A 17,471-nucleotide genomic window follows, 5' to 3' on the forward strand; every position below is an offset into this window, starting at 1 on the left:
ATTTAGTGCTAGCTGCTCGCAGCCTTCTCTGTGTAAAATACCTCAAAGTCCTAAGATTTTCTTGGATAGTCTTTGGAGAGATTTGCCTGCTTGCTTAAAAAAAAAATTGTTCAAAATCCAAACGAGCTGAGAAATTGAAATGACCATTTATAGCACTGTAATTTCTGTAGCCATCCTTTAGAGTTGTCACTGTGTTTGAAAATGTTACCTAAGTCCCTTTAATCATAGACATATGGTTATTGAATGTTTTGGGCTCTACTGTGATGTTTTCCATCCTGAACTGTGTTTGCAGTTCTTTAGTTGAAATATTATCTGTGTTTTTCTCTGTTAGAATTCTTGTTGGAATTTTTATCAGCTCAATATATTTTACTCCAAAATATTTTATCTGGGATGTATGTTTGCTATGTTTTTATATAGCAGATATGGTGGTTTTGAGCATTACTCTTTTTGATATTAAAAAAAAATATATAAAAGCATGTTTATATCATTCTACAAAAAACCCTGCATCTGTTACTGTGATTGAGAGCTCATAGTTCCTAATGTTGTGGGATTTGATGAGTAATACTGATCCATGATATAGCAGTCTGTCACTATCTGTTTCCAAGATAAATTTCATAAAAAAGAGAAAAAAAACTTTAGGGAGCCTATTTTGTCATCTTTTGAATATTGAGTCTTATTGTAATGTTCATTTCCAAGGGACATTGCTACACATACTACATTCATAAAAATTAACAGCTTAACAGCTTTTTTTTTTAATTGGGACCATGTATGTGTCTTTTCTAGTAGAAGTATGAAAATAGCTTCAGTGTATGGTGTTAGGATGAGTGCACTGCAAATAGGCATAATATAAACTGTTAGAGACTTTTTTTATTGAAGTTTAACTGATCTGCCTCCAAAATTGTAATGTAGCTTTCTTGAGAGAGTAATGGGAAGTGTTTCACCCTAGTGAAATGTTGCATTTTGATGTGTTTAGTGTGCTGTTGTAGGAGAGGGCTGCAGTTCATGTTCAGTAGCAAAACATTTATCATTTTAGCTACAAAGTTTGTCAACCAGCAAGTCCTTGTGTTTGTGCTTTTTGATGGAGGTGTAGTATTCCTAGTGATACTTAATTTCAGAGATAAAGGAAGGCTCATAAAGGTGTTTCACTTGGCTTCTTACAGTCAGTACCAGGCTCACAAAATCATAATTTTTCAAGGGAGGTAAGCTGATACTTTGTCTCGTGTAGTATCCAGACAGCTCAAAAGGTGTTAGATGTGCTTGTTTTTCCTTTCTTTCACATGGAGCAGAGATTGAGAGCTCCCTCTTCAGCCTGACTGCACCTTCATTCAGCCAGGCAGAGGACTTAGAAGCTGGATGATAAAGGAAGGTGGGCAGTGGGAAAAGTGGAGGAGAGACTTGATGTTTTTAGCAACTCTGAAGTCAAGAAGTGCATCAGTCTGGACTACTTTAGCAGGTTTAGGGACAGGATTTCTTCTAGGCAAACAATGCTTTCTGGAAACTCTGCATATATGTGCTAATAATAGCAAGATTCTGAGAAATGACAGGTAACTCACCTGTGCTAGAGCTGGTTACCTGTTATTTCATACTAATAAAAATTATAACTCTCTGTATAAAAGCTATATAATATATTGGTGTTTTTTTCCCACCACTCTAATGTGTTTATATTCATAAAGTTGAAGACAGGGATTTCCCAGTCCTTTTACTGAGTAGCTGATTAACACTTGCTTTTTTCTTGGATGTGCAGGCATACACATGGCAGCTCTGGAGCAGAGTTTTGGCAGAACATGCTTGTTACAGGTGCTTTATGCATGACTAACATGAAGAAAAATGTCTGGAAGGGAGAATTTTAAAAGATAATCTGATCTAAGGCCTTCTGTTTGGCAAAAGAAAATCATATGTAGTAAAATGGAAGATATTTATATGCTAATATATTGGATACTGTGAACTTCAATACTGCATGATGACCTTTATTTTAGCACACTGTGTGGTAATGCAAAAACAAAGAATTGAAAGTACTTCTTGTAGTACTGATTGTATTTGGGTGCTGCCTCTGTAAGTGTGGTATCTTGAGGCTCAAATATTTGTGACCAAAAGTGTTGATTTTTAGAATTACTGTAAAAATTGCAGAAAAGCTACCCACAGTAGAAAACATGAAAATAATTGATCTTTTTCTTTAAAAAAAAAAAAAAAAACAAAACACAAAAAACCAAACCAAAACAACTCCAAAAAAACCCCCAAGCAGCAACAGAGAAACTCTAAAACACAACAGGAAAAAAAGACCAAACAAGGCCCCAGACACTTCTTCTAGAATGAGCTTAATGCACAGGGAGAGGGGAGTTGTGCTGTAAAATTAGTTTTTATATATTGGAGCTATACTGTATTGGGCCTTAAATGTATTCAGTGTATTCATGTGTGTCAGTTGTTACATACATACCTTTATTTTATTTGAAATGTTCAGAAAGACATTCTGGCTTCATCTCTAATATGGATAATTATATTCTGTTATCTGCTGGCATATTCTACTTGCTATGTGACAATAGTCACTTGATACAATCTGTTGCTCTGTTGTCTTGATGGTATTCTCCAGGCAAAAATAGACATTTTGACAGGTAGGAACAGGTGGATGTGACTTGGATTTTTTTATGGCTGGAGCACTAGATTAATCATTTTTATTTTTTTTCCTCATTCTTCTGCATTTGTCTCTGTTTACTATATGCTTACTTCAAAACCAGGGTGTTTATATTCTTTGTAAGTCTCACTGAAGTCCTCAGATGTCTATTTGTTAAATTAATCTTTCCTTCAGATGCTTTTAGGTTTAAAAAAAAATCTTATCTAAAAGAGCCATTTTTTGCAGCTTTTAGACCCTGCAGGTTTATTTGTGTTTAGAGCACAAAAGATCTGGAATTAGTAGCAGTTTGGGATTAAGTAATGCACAAGAGTTGATTCACAAGGTAACTACAATTGACCTACTGCGGGAGAGTGAACTGCAGGATAATGAAGTTCCTCATCTCTCAGGAGGGATTTTATCAGGAAGCAGCATGGTAATGCTGACCACCAAAAAGTGACCTGTTACTGTTCCAAGGGTTTTGTGTGTTGCTTAAGAATAAAGGAGCATCAGAAGTATGGAAATCTGGTGGGTTTTAAAGTGAAAGCAGTTTATTAGAACAGGCATTCATGGTCTTGCATCACAATAAAATAAAATGAAAATTAGTTAGACAAAAATAAATGCTGGGAGCCTGTAATTTTGCCTTACATAAACAAGTGTTGTCTTAATAAAAGCTGCTCAAGTGAAGCCATTAGGTGAAAGGAGATGCTTTGTATCATAAAATGCAAAACACGTACCAAAGAGAAAACTCCGTTTGATTCTTCTTTTATTATGTGTGAATAGGTTGTCTGCTTGTAGAAACAGACTTGGTAAATGCTTTGTTTTGCCAAAGACTAAAGTGAGCACTTAAGTAGGGCAAGATAATTGCAGAGGCTGAAAAGTTTCTTTATATCCCTGTTCCTCGGTGCGAATGTTGAGGAAATATTTAACAGAGCCCCATTCTGTTGGTGGGGTGAAATGAGGTTGTTGAGGAGGCTGAGAAGGGGTCAGACATAGGGTGCTGGCACAGCAATCGATACTTGCACAAGGAGCTTCCCTTGAAGGGCCAGACAATGTCACTGAAAAGCCACAAGGAATTGAGAGATGCAGGAGCTGAGCTATTGACTCAGGTATGCAAATCTCATTAAGATGCTGTTCTAGAGAACAGTAGGGTGGCAAATGTGCTCGTCTTGTTAAACTGCTGCTGGAGTGTAGGGATGAAAAGGAACTGAAGAGGTGATTCTGGGAATCGTGATTTGGTTAGTCTTCCCTACCAATAAAACTGGTTGCAACAGTAAATTTTAAGGTGGTTATAAACCAACTAAATTATGTTTGCTAAACTGTTTACACAGTAAAATAAAATTCTTTAAGTCTCTGAGTAAATTAGCAGATAAAAGAGTGCACTGTTAGATTAATTATCCTTCCTGAGATTCCTAGAGAAAATCTCCTGTTAAGGTCATTTAAAAAAAAAAAAAAAAGGCAGCGGCAACAAACACAAACAAACACAACCCCAGGTAATTTCTGAGCATAAGTGAAAACCGTGTAATTAAAAGAAGAAAATATGCTAAGAATAACTGCTCTGAGTTTGTTACTAGAAAAGTCGATTGTTGTAGGGGGAAAAAAGAAGAGTATGCTTCTTGGTCTGGTTGTGTGTCAGGTTTCCTTAAAGAGACTGTTACCAAAGCTCTTTTCTGTGCTCGTAGAAATGTAAGTATCTTTTCCCTGTGAGCAATCTTTCTGAAAGGAGAATTAATGAAACATTATCACAAGACTTGAGATTTAACACTCGAGGTGTTTATTTCTACTGAAGTGAAGCCAGCTGATTTCCCACTCAGTGTTTCAACTGGTGCATCTAATTAACATCCCAGAGTAGGGATAAAAATCCAGTAAAAAGAGAGTCTACCAGTTGTGCTTTCTAACACTGATCTGAGGTCAGGTCCTTAGTTTAAGCAGTGTACAGAATCCCCTGGGTTGATTATATTGTTGCTTATAAAAGAAGTAAGAAATACCTTGGTAATTATTTTTTTCCTCATTTTTTTTTAAAGTTTGTTCACAGCCTTGAAAGAACAGGAAGAGGTCCAAACAAAACTTAGAGGTAGAAGGTCCTCAGGCAGTTCTGAGTAACTGGACAACTTTATGTCAGCTGGAAGTTGTCCTTGTCATTTTTATGGTGATACATGGAAAGACTCATTTGCTGATCTGAAGAGTGTTTCTGAACTTGAAAGCTTTTATCAATTTGGTGTGATTGGGGAAGGCAAATGAGAGGTGTAGGTTTGACTGTAACGAGTATCAAAAGGGGCTAATATGGCTTTTTTGTAATTCTTTTAGCTTGGTGTTCAGACAGGGAAAGTACAGAGCAACCCACTGAGAAAGTGACAGGAGACCAGGAGAGATGAGCTGTCTCTCAAGGGTCCCTGTAAAATGGTAAAAATACAGGACAGCAAACAGGGATTTTTCCATGAAGGGATGATAAGACATTGGAATGGGCTGCCCAGGGAGGTTGGTGGAGTCACCATCCCTGGAGGTGTTCAGGGAACAGCTGGAGGTGGCATGTGGTGCCATGGCCAAGTTGACAGAGTGATGTTTGGTCACAGGTTGGTCTCCATGATCCCAGAGGTCTTTTCCAACCTTAATGATTTGTTGATTCTGTGATGGTGGTCTGGGCTAAACAGTCTGGAAAAGGGTCTGATGAATGGCCAGCATTTACCCAGGGGCAGTAAATCCATTTCCTGAGGAGTGGGAAGGGCAGTGCAGAGGCTGAAGTGGGCAGACTTCTTCTTGCTCCAAGGGCTCTGTTGGAGCCTGGGGCAGGAGAAATTTGTTCTGTCCTTACTGAAGGTGCTACTCCTGAGCCTGGTCTGGGAAGTCAGTGAATCACTAGTCAGAGAGCTCCCTGGTCCACAGAAGAAAGAGCCTAAATCTGTTTGAGGGGAAGTACTTAGTGCAGGAAGGAGCTGGATTAAATTAGTGTTTTGTTCTTAAAAACAGCAAAAGCAATTCTTGTTTTATTGAGAACTTTATTTACAAACAAAGGGCTTTTTTTGGCTTCAAGACAGAATTGCTCAGTTCCTCTAAAGGCACATTACCTCTGGCAAGTGACCTTCACCATAGCAGAAGTTTTAAACATAAAATTTGAAATTCTGTGATTTCACAAGCTACACACTGCTTAGAATAAGAGATTCTATTTTGTTCAAAAGACAAATACCGAACTCTGCAGATGGGAAGCAGAATTATCTGAGAGTAAAAGAAAAAAAATAAACCATGGGAAAATTTACAGTTCAGAGGGAAAGGCAAGTATGAAAAAGTTTGGTGCCACTTGTTATAATGCTTTTCTTACATAAATCATTGATGTTATTCTGTTTGTCTTACAGCCTCAGAGCAAGGTGATTAGCAAATGAAATAGAGAGGAAAGATGTAAAAGTCATTAAGAAAAGAAAAAAAGGAACATTACTTCTTACATAACATGTAATTAACCTATGAAATTCACTGCCAACCTGTACTATTGAGGTCAAAACCAGAACAGAATTCAAAAATAATTAGAAATACATTTGCATAATGAGAAAATCCACAGTTCTATTGTAGGTTTTTCTGTAGTTTCATGAAAGATCTCTGGGATTATTGCCAGCTAGTACCTGGTTGTGAAAGGCTGGGGTAGAGAATTGCATGATAAACAGGTTGTGTAATTATCTGGCATTACTTGCATTTAAGCATAATGTAAGCTTGACTTGACTTCTTTATATTCCCTTTGAGACCTCCTCTCTATCCCCTGGCTACGGAAGGAGCTTGGGGAGGGGGAGCTCAGGGAGCCAAGCTGGGTGTTTTGTGTAACCACCTCCTTCCCAGGCTGCTGGGGATTGACAGGCGTTTTTCTGTGGTTTTGTAATAACTCAGAGTGAGAAAGCAACTGATTGTATCTGCTAATTGTGAAGGGTGGGTGTTTCTGGTTTAACCAGGACTGCATCAGGTGAGTGCTGTGCAGCCCCATGCTTCAACTGATTCCTTCTGCAGGCACATTTCAAAAATGGCTTGTTCCTTCCTCTTTGTAGATCAGTTAATTCTGATAGAATTGAGATAGAGTGTCAAATAAATCCACAGTTCCTTGTGTTCATTTTAAATGTGATTTTTATTGGGGGAAGAGAAGGTATTAATTTTGTTCTTCTGAATAACTGTAATCTCTTGAGCTGTGAAACCTCGTTAATTCTCATACAGCTAATCCTCAAATAATAATTCACTTAGACTGATTCCACAACAAAAATAACTGCTTAAGCACAAATGCTTGTAACTTACTATGTTTTGACCTGTAAATTGCACCTAAAATCCTCATGTACAGACACCTGGAAATTTTTTAGGAACTTTTCATTATCACCAAAAAGTCATAATCTCTCAAGTAGAAACAAAAAGGGCAAATATTTTTAAAAGTATTGAAGCTAAGAGTTCCAGAAAACACCAAAATTATGTTTGGAAGAGGAATACCTGTAGACAAAAACAAAAAAGAAGAGTAAAAAAAATAATGTCTGCTCAGAAGTACTAGCATGGTCAATAAGGTGAGAGTGTTCAGTAAATATTTTTGTTCTGTACTTGGGAAAAAGGCAGATAAAATGTTCACATCATGGAATGTACTCTCTTTTCAAGGAGAAGGTTAAACAGCAGTTACAGTTAAATTTGGCATTTTTAAGTCAGAGGCCCAGATAACATACATCCGTGAACTCTGAAAGAGCGAGCCAGAGAACTGTTTATAATTCATATAGATTTTTAATAGTTCTTGGAAAACAGGAAAAGTTCCAGAGGACTTGAAGAACACACTTCCTGAGAAGCAGACGTAATTCTCTCAGTCTGACATAAGGGTTAAGTGAAATAATAAAAATATTGAGGTGATTAATTTAATAAACTTAAAGAATGTTAATTATTGATAATTATTCTTGGTTCTGGAAAAATAAGTTTTATCCTGTTAACTTTAATATTTTTTGAGGTAGAGTTTTTATTTTAAAATAGAGTTAAATTTGGTATAGCTGTGTAACACAGGTAGCTTTAAACCTGCGTGATACTTTGTTTTTTTGGTCAGGTGGGATGATGCAGAATCAATCCTGTACCTAAAAAGTGTCTGGCAGCTGCCTGATGAGGGTTCTGTGTGTGACTGTTGAAACTGTGTTCACACCTGAGCTTCTGGTCAGAGGGAAAGTTCTTATCTAAGACTGAAGGCTGTAAACTGTCTCTTAAAAACTGTGTGAATGTATCCTAGAAAACAGTAAAATATAATTAAAATGGCTGTTCTAATGAATGTTGTGATTACTTACTCAGTGAATCCCATGACTACATGAAATAATACCAAGCAGCCAAGAGGACATGGTCTTAAGCTGTGCCAGGGAGGTTTAGGTTGGACATCTGGAGGAGTTTCTTCACAGAAAGGTGATGAGATGTTGGAGTGGGCTGCCCCGGGAGGTGGTGGAGTCACTGTCTCCAGAGGTGATTAAGGAAAGGACTCAGTGCCATGGTCTGGGTGACACGGTGGTCATTGGTCATGGCTTGGACTGAGTGATCCCAGAGGTCTTTTCCAGCTTTTTTAACTGAGTGATTTCTGCGAAGTTAAGGCACCAGTTTCATCCTGAGTGGTTGATGTTCTCCTGAGCACGGCAGTTTGAGTTTGGTCCTTGGGTGCAGCACGTCCATGAGTTGGTGCTTTCACCCTGGAGCAGTTTGCAGTGGCCAGAGTGCTGCAGCTGTGGCTCAGGACAGGCTGCACATCACTGGGCACATCCCTGCCCATCCCTGCCCTTGTCCCTCTGAGCCTGACAGCTGCTCCTGCTTCTCTTTCCACGCTGGGGGAGTGAAGGATGTTGTCTGTGTACAGTCCACAACAAGGCACTTTCCTCTGGAAGTTCAATTTAAATGAAAGAAGCTTGTCTTTCTCTTCATTCCTTCATCACAGATGACTGGGTATCCAGTTACTTTTGGGGGTGTAAATCAGTCCTGTTTTGTCTTGAGCAGTGCATTTGTTGCCCCTATCAGCCACTATGAAATCTTCTCACAAAATTGCACTCTTGAAACTGAGATAAGTGGGATTTTCAGCACAGTTGTTGTGGTCAAAAAAGGTCTTTTACTTTCCTTGCACTGGCTGTAGTTCTGTATTTCCAGAAGTGGAGAGACTGGCAGGGGATAGTCACACAGTGGTAGCAAATATTTTTAGTATTTCTGTAGTGTTTTTTGTAATTTCTTTTGCTCTGTTTGGCACACTAACAATTACAGAAATATTCTTTAATAGCTCTCTTGCCTTGTTATTAATAGTAAGATACTCTGATTCATAGTTTAAAAAAAAAAAAAGATGATAGGAAAAAAATAATGATAGAGTGAAGCTGGTCTGTTACAGACAACTTTAAATATTCTGCCCATCTGTTTCCTGTGCCACTTAAATCATGAATGTTTTGCTGTCTCAGCTTTGCTTTACTTTGTCCATTTTTCTCTTAAAATTTCCACATAGAGTTTTAGTAGCTTAATAGGAAATTTTAGCATGTAATTGGTAATACCAGCTTCAAGTGCTGGGTTTATGAATATCTTTGTTCATCTGATCTTTTTCTTTGTGCTGTTTCTTTCCCGTTCTCCTCTGCCTTTTCAGACCTGTAGTTTTTCTTAAGTGTACAGAAGTTTCTCCTCTCTCCATTATCACCCTTCCCTGAAACCCCCATGTGTTGTGGTTTTACTGAGCTTTGACTGTGGTTGCCTTGCTGGGAGTGCAGCAGCTCAAGTCCCCATTAGTTCTGAAGAATTCTCTTTTTCTTCAAGTTTTTTTCTCATTTTCCTTGACTTAGAAATTTCCTGAGAACTGTTTACCAATGCAAACTGAATTTTGTCGAAGTTCTCTCCTATTTTTGAAACTTTGCATGTGTTTTGCTTGGTTTTGTTTCTCTGTTTGGTAATGCAGAGGTTGTAGTAATGTCTGATACCTGCTGTTCAGATTCTAGTTTCACTTTGCATAGATGGTCTGAATCTCAAGTTCATGCAGCTGTGGTCAATAAATTTCTGTGTGGTGGTGATGATTTTATATTGCCATGTTATTTTTGGGTTCTTTTGTTTGCTTTTGTTGGATTATTTTTGTGTATGTGGGGACAATGAAGCCTTTGAAATAACTGCATCAGACATTAAGTATTGGGGAGTGATTTTTTTGCCAAGTTGGATGATGACTAATCAACAGTTCTGCGTCACTCTTTCACTTTCTTGGAAGTGAAATTCTGGCAGTGGACTGTGCTAGCACCAGGAATGAGCTGTGTGACAGGTGTGCTTTGGGCTGTGTGAGATGTTTGCCAATTTTCTTTGAAGTGTCTGGCATGTCAGTCTGTCTGATCTGATCTCAAGCCCCAAGTCCATCTTAGGGGTTCTGCTGGCTTGATTTGAAGCAATGATCTCATGACCCAGTATCTGGCTGTACCAGGTTTCTCAGTTTTCAAAAGAAGTTTTTATTGCTGGGAGTTTCATCTGATAAAAAGCTGTGTTTTCTGCTGAAGACTGTTATTTAAAAACAAAAAAAGTTAGTAGCCAGTGAATTTTATGAAGATACATGACTAAATTATACTTTAGAAACATCCTGTTTTGTGGGATGTAACAACAGTGAATCAAAGGAGGTTGGAAGAAGAGTTTGAATAGTGTTTAGTGGGAAGAATTTTGAAGTAGTTGAGTAATTTTTAACAAGAATGTAAGAGATGGTTTTGTCAGTACATTCCCAGTGATGGTGACTGGGTATTGACTACAGGCTAAGCTCAGATCATCCATTACAGAAAAGTTACACATCCAGTGGGTCCTGCACACCTGGACATAAGCAGGGAGGGGCTGCAAATACAGCAGAGAGGTTCTCCAGGGAGTTACACACAGGGCATTGACACTGCAGCTCACTGGGCCTCTCCCCTGTTGCTCCAAAAAATGGATTATGCTGCAATGGCTCCTTCTGCTTCAAAATGTGTAAGGCAGGGAGGGGTAGGTATGGTTGAGTTCAGTGTCTGTAGTGTAGCTGTAGTTGTTCTTTGTGACTCAGCAGGTTTTTGGCTGAGATATTGTCATTTTCTGACTTCTGCTCTGCTACCTCAGCTCCTGTGGAGTGATCATCCACCTGCTAAGGTTCTTCTCCATTTGCAGTTAAAAATTTTATCAAATGTGTCATGTTTGCTTCTATTTAAAATGGCTGTATTTTTAACTAACAGTGGTGATGTTGCAGATTCAGCAGTGGGAATAAGTTTTAATAATATCAAATTGTACACAGAGAATTCTTGATTAAAACATACAAGCTTTATTTGCATCTTAAATTATGGTTTCTCCTTAATACAACATTATTTTGCATAAGAGATTACACTGATACACATTTATTTCATTTGCCAAGTATTGACAGAGACAGCTCTTGTTTCCTTTTAGGAATCTGGGTAAAAATGGCTTATCTAACAGTAGTATTCTATTGGATAAATGCCCACCTCCACGACCACCGCCTCCACCATACCCTCCCTTGCCAAAGGACAAGCTGAATCCACCTACACCTAGTATTTATGTAAGTAAATCTAGTGGCAGAAGTACATTGCTGCCTGTCTTTTGTAATTGTTTGCATATCTGAATTACATAATGTAATTATTTTAAAGATGCACTGTTCATCACTGAGTTCTCATTATGGTGCTCTCCAGACTGGTATATAAGCAGGAGAAATGCTAACCTTAAAGAAAATTTTTAGACTTAGTTTGACTCTTAAAGGACCACCTTAAATTAAGAATTTCAGTAAACAAAAGGAAAAATACTTCAGATTTTTTATTTTTAATACTCAAATGTTGGCAGAATAAGCAAAACAGTTCATTATAAACAATGCACAGTATTTCAGAAATGTATGTACAGTTTTTTGCAAGTGACAGCTTGTGTATAAATGAGCAAGCAATTAAACTAAACTCCCATAACAATCTGCTCCAAAACATAGTGAAGAAAAATGAATAAAAGTTGAGGTGATGGTAGGAACAAAATGTCACCAGGAAAAAGCAGGGTTTAGTTGAGTAGTATTTCCTTATGCAAGCATTACAACTTCTGTTCTGAAAATAAAGTTCCATAACAGCTTTATTGAGCTAACTTCCTTAGTTATAGAAGAATAAATTACAGGATATCCACTTCCTTAATAGCAGAAAAATAAATTGCAGTATGTCCATACAGGCAGTGTGAAAAATTCAAGCTGGCACTTGGGTCTGAGTATGCTGAGAGCTGGCTTAGGCTGGATGCAATAGTGCTTCCAGATGTTTTCCAGGTGTTGCACCTGAACTCATCTGCCTTAATAAAAGTCCATCCCAGCTTTGGTGAGTCCTCACCAAGCTGGAAAGTCACCCTGCTGCCACAGACCCTGCAGTTGTGCCACTCTTTGGGAACTCTCTATTGTGTTTTGTTTATTGCTAGAAATGCCTTCAGCATTCTAAAGGATTCATAGCAATTAAAAAAAAATCAGGAGGGAGTCTATAGCATAAAATTGAGGTTATAGGTGCAGAGAAGCATAAGAAAATTAAATCAACCTTTCTGGTTAACATGAGATATACCATGAGAATAGTCTTTTAATTATACTGTTATATACATTAGCTGTAAAATTAGTGCTTTTTTACTTCTGAAAAGAAACTGTATTGCTCTTCAGAGAATTCTGTGGATTTAGGGAATGTACAAGGCTACTGTCAGATAAAGAAATTAAGTTCAGGAAACCTGAGTTGCAAAGCTGAAGCAACCTGGGAATAATTCATGCCAAGAAACAAATTACAGTAACAAATTAATTTCAGGAGTGAACCCAGCATTTACCATAGAAAGAATTGTATGGTGTTCCTGTTCATTCCCCAGTGCAGGGAAATGCAGAAAATGCCTGTTTTCTTTCTGTTCCTTCTCTTTTGTTTTATTATTCTTTCTTGTTTTACAAATAAGGAATCTAGACTGATCTGACATCTGATATTCCATTATAATTTTGCAGTTGGAAAATAAACGAGATGCTTTCTTTCCACCTTTACATCAATTTTGTACAAATCCAAACAACCCTGTTACTGTAATACGTGGCCTTGCTGGAGCGCTTAAATTAGGTAAATGTACTTTTTTTTTTTTTTTTTAACCTTGGGGAGAAATTAATGTTTTTTAAAAAGAGGTCTCTCAGTTCTTAGAAGTGGATATTTTATTTCTATAATACTGTTTTACCTGTATTTTTCAAGTTGTTAGGGTAATTTGTCATTTCTCAGTTTGCTGTTGTTCTGATCTTGGTCATGTCAAAAAAAGACCCAAAAAACACCACAAATACAGCAGATTTTGTTGAGCACAGAGGGGAGCTGAGCTATGGAAGTTTACAGCTAGACATTTCCTATAAAAAACCTAATGCATGTCTTTGTGTGTAGATCTAATGGTCTGTAATTTGGCTGTGTGCAATATTTTGAAGTCTCTAGATAGATAAACGATCACTGCTGGTAAGAAACGTATATTCATAAAGCTATGCTCTGAAAAATGCTTTCTTGGTAATAGATTTGAGCACTGTTTGCAGATTTGTTTACCCAAGGCATGCAAAATGTTTCTTGTAAAATAGTCCATAGCTGCCAGGTTTTTTTCTAATTTTCTGCTGGATGTATGGCGAAAAGTTTTTTGGGTGTTAATAGTTAATGTTCAGGTGGGCAGTGTTGTGAAGACTAAGGGGTAAAAATTATTTGAGAGTAAACATTTCAATAACTTCTGGCATTTTCCTGAATTCTATTTTAACCTTCATTTATTAATTTTATTGCTATTAATTAGATCTAGGACTCTTCTCTACTAAGACATTGGTAGAAGCGAATAATGAACACATAGTAGAAGTAAGGACACAACTACTGCAGCCAGCAGATGAAAACTGGGACCCCACTGGAACAAAGAAGATCTGGCGTTGTGAAAGCAGTAGATCTCATACAACAATTGCTAAATATGCACAGTACCAGGCCTCCTCATTCCAGGAGTCTTTAAGGGTAAGTTAATTGCTGCTATACGAGTTATAATTCACAGACTGCATGCTGACTCTGGAGCCAGTTAATAATGGCTGATGGAAAAAGCAGAAACTGCTAAGGAAAAAGAGACATTTCCATTAGCATGAAGAGCACAGGTAAATTTTCAAAATCTGTTTTGAATAGAGGGTAAAATAGTTATATTGTTCTTCCCAAATGCTTTGTGTAAACTTCAGTTTAATAATGTAAAACTCATGGTTATTACAGACTTTACAAGTTTATTAGTTTAGCTTTCATATTTTAATGTTGAAATTCGCATTAAAATATTTAGAACTCAAGACTTTTTTACAATTTGGGTTGCTTCTACTTTCACATGTTTTGAAATCAGACTTCTTTGTTCTTCCTACTATCCTGAATTCATTTGGATGTGGCTTATTAGAAGTTTACACTAATACTGGTCTTCTGTTGGGCTCCAAACATAACAGTTCTTATTTAGTTTAGAAGTTTTTAGGTTTATGTGACAGAGTGAAGTATTAGAAATAATATTTCCCTTTTCTGCCTTGGCAGAGGGGCTGGACTCCATGATCTCCAGACATCTCTTCCAACCCTAACTGTTCTCTTACTCTGGCATTCTGTGAAATGTGATTTTATTGGTATTTTTAATATTTTTTGCTGAAGTTGTGAGCACGTTCTTGAAACTGGCTATGAGCACTCCTTGGAGGTTTATGTTACCTGGTGTTGCAAAAAGACTGGGCTAAGGTTAGAACTAAGACAAGAAGATAATTTTGACCAAATGTTTTTTAGAAAATAGGGAAAAGGTCACTGTGGGGAATTGACTGTTACAGTTTTCACTGCCTTTACACAGAAACAGAAATTATTTCAGTAAGAAGAGAAAGAGAAATTCTAAATTTAAATTTTGTGCATTAGAGGAAAGGTTTAGAAACAAAGAAATTAATTGCTAGTTGAAGAGAACAGAAGGGAATCTAATGATAAGGCTTTGAGCTGGTACAAGGTGAAGAAAAGGAACAGGAATACCATGGGAAGTAGGGGGCATGGAAATCTTCTAGAAATTGGGAGTTTTCATCTGCACTGGTAACAAATTTCAGTAGGATACTGGCTGAAGTTTTCTTGTGGCTGAAGGTTCCTGGTTTCTGCCCCTTGAGCAGTGGCACCAGAATGTTGTATTTCTGTGTGTCATTCCAGAGGGGCTAGAGAATATTACATCACTGGAATATAATATAATATAATTATCTGTCTGTCTGTCTGTCTATCTATCTATCTATCTATCTATCTGTCTATCTATCTATCTATCTATCTATCTATCTATCTATCTATCTTTATATATCTCTATTAAAAATTGTACATAATTGTACATGCCACCAAAAGCCTCAGCTTTGGATTTGCACCACAATGTGTCCCATAGGCTGTTTTAATTTTTTTTTTTTCCCTCACTGTTGCAAACTGGTGGTAAAAATGCAATACATAATATAGTTTTTAAGAGTGAGGATTTTCATTTTTCCCCTGAAAATTAGAAAGACTCTGTGTCTGTGTCCTTTGCCTAACACTGCTCTGACCTGTCCTTAGGTGACTTCCCAGTGTTTAAATGAAAGCTTTATTTCTTCTTTCTGTAGCCACAGTTCTCTTGGCTTGCCCTAAGTGATCTTTTTTCTTTATTCTTGGAACAGCTATTACTTTGCTTTTCTAGCATGTCTTGCAGCATTTGATAAATCCATCATCACTAGGTTCCTTTTTGTTTCTCTTTGTCCTTCATTCAAAGGATGAATAAGACTTTCTCAGGTACACAGGGCACTTTGAGGTTTAACAACAGTCCCATTCAAAGCCAGAGATCTTTGGATAGAATCCAGACAGTTCCTTCTTCCTTTTTGTCTTTCTTTTTCCTTCTATGTCTATATACTTGCCAAAATAGAAGTCTTTAGAATAGGGTTTTGAGCACAGTCTGCTAAAAAGATCAAATTGCATCATTTAATATTGGTTGGATTTTTTCCACTAGTCATGGTCTCAACTACTAGTAGTGCTAAAATAGCATATGGTTATGAAAAATTCAAAAGATTTTATATAATGGATTTTATTAAATTGGTTTCATAAATATTAGTCATCCTAGTTTCCTGTCAGGATACCTGCTTGACTTTGTAGGGAGGTAAATGTTTTTATTTGAAAAAGTTAATACTGGATTCCAGGTCACCCTCATAATGGAGCAAGCCAACATACTCATTTCCAACTTGAATGCAGGCCAGCAGAAATATTTACAGTGTAGATATTTTCTGTTGGCCTGGCCTGAGTGTCATGGAATCTGCAGCCATGAAGAATTTTTTTTCAATGCATTTGACTGACTTTAAAGTTTTCTTCACAATGAAAAGATGTTGACAAAAATTCTTAGGCATAGATATTTCAAAGGTTGTATCAGTATCTTGAAACAAATGTATCTATACCTGTGTTATCACTTTATACCTGTATATTTTATGTTATTTTATGTGTGTGTGTATGTGTATATATATAAATGTAAAAACATTTAAAAATTCTATTTTGTAGGAGGAAAATGAGAAGAAGAGTCACCACAAGGACCACTCAGATAATGAATCCACATCTTCTGATAAGTAAGTGTGGTATAACTATTAATTCTCTAGTTATTACATATTCTCCAGTTATTTCTGGTTATGTGTGCTATTTTACATCATCCCCTGTTCACAATTGCTTGATACATTTGTTACCTTTGCAGCTCTGGGAGGAGGAGAAGAGGACCTTTTAAAACAATCAAGTTTGGGACCAACATTGACCTGTCAGATGACAAAAAGTAAGTTGATTACAGTTCCTCCTGCTCACAGTGGGTTTCTACATGATGATAATCCTCCTGGAAATCCAGTGTAGTATTCTCAGACATCAGTCAGTCTGTTGCTAAATTCCATTTGCACACCCCATTTCCAGAATGAAATGGTTACCTTTGGTCTTCAGACTGTTGCTACAAGTCCTCCACATGCTAAAATATCTTTTCAAACTTCTCTTTCCAGGATTTTTTGGTTTTCCAGAAATGAGTTTAAACATCCATCAGAAACCATTCTTCTGGTCCTCTTTCTAATCCATTCCCTTTGTTTCATTGTGGGGCTTTAAATTGTTTGCTTTCTACTTTTATTACTTCTGACAGCACCACGTTTTTAGTTTTTGCATAGAAACTGTAAGATTAAAGGTTTTTTTCTTTTTTTTGTTAAAATTTCTGTTATTAATGGATTTTTTTCCTTTCATTCATACTGTCACCTGTTTCCACCTTTTCATGACTCTTGCTTCTTTATCCAGTAACAGGATTCAAAATATGTAGCAAAGACCAGACCAGTGCTTACCTGTGGTAAGCCACGATACCTCTCAAGAGCCTCAAAAAAAAAATTGAGTATTATTTAAGCTATATATCCTTCTGTGGTAGATGAAGGTAGCATAGAAAATATTATAAGTACTCTGAAAGTATGTTTTCATTGTCCAGTAAAAATTATTTGGTTCAATCTCTAGTTAATACATACTTCCATCAAAGATCCAGCATGTCTAGGCTGTCAGTCCCACCAGCTGCAGTACAAAAATTCAAGTTTACTTCAGTCATAAGAAAAGAAGAAAAGTTTATTGTGTTTGGGGAGTAAGGATCACTTAAGATGATGACATCTTCTGTGGCAGAGTCACTGGAAGATCCATGTGTGCATCTGTGGATGTGGTTAGAGGTTGCTACAAAATTTTAGATATTGATGCCGTTTTTCTGTAAAGGAAATTCCATCAGTAAATGCAAACTAGTTGATAATAAACTGTTACTCTGACCAAGCCATTGGGAGAGAGACTTCAAATGAAGCCAAGCAAAGCTAACCTGAGGCTTGTAGGGAATTGGATTTTGATACTTGATATAGTTCTTGTGGAATCTCAGATAGATGTCAAATCTTCTGATCTGTAGTTTCAAC

General features: G+C 37.1%; 1 protein-coding gene across 8 annotated transcripts in view; it reads left to right on the forward strand.

Moving 5' to 3' along the window:
• Nucleotides 1-17,471, forward strand: part of KDM6A (lysine demethylase 6A) — a 149,998-nt gene that overhangs the window by 116,968 nt on the left and 15,559 nt on the right. For all 8 annotated transcript variants that reach the window (XM_056506543.1, XM_056506552.1, XM_056506561.1 and 5 more), the window contains 5 exons: nucleotides 10,979-11,108; nucleotides 12,540-12,645; nucleotides 13,340-13,545; nucleotides 16,072-16,136; nucleotides 16,259-16,333. In XM_056506543.1, coding sequence (XP_056362518.1) covers nucleotides 10,979-11,108; nucleotides 12,540-12,645; nucleotides 13,340-13,545; nucleotides 16,072-16,136; nucleotides 16,259-16,333 — 582 coding nt within the window. The remainder of the gene's footprint in view (nucleotides 1-10,978; nucleotides 11,109-12,539; nucleotides 12,646-13,339; nucleotides 13,546-16,071; nucleotides 16,137-16,258; nucleotides 16,334-17,471) is intronic.

Source organism: Oenanthe melanoleuca, chromosome 1, assembly GCF_029582105.1.
Source record: "Oenanthe melanoleuca isolate GR-GAL-2019-014 chromosome 1, OMel1.0, whole genome shotgun sequence".
In the NCBI taxonomy this organism is placed as follows: Eukaryota; Metazoa; Chordata; class Aves; order Passeriformes; family Muscicapidae; genus Oenanthe; species Oenanthe melanoleuca.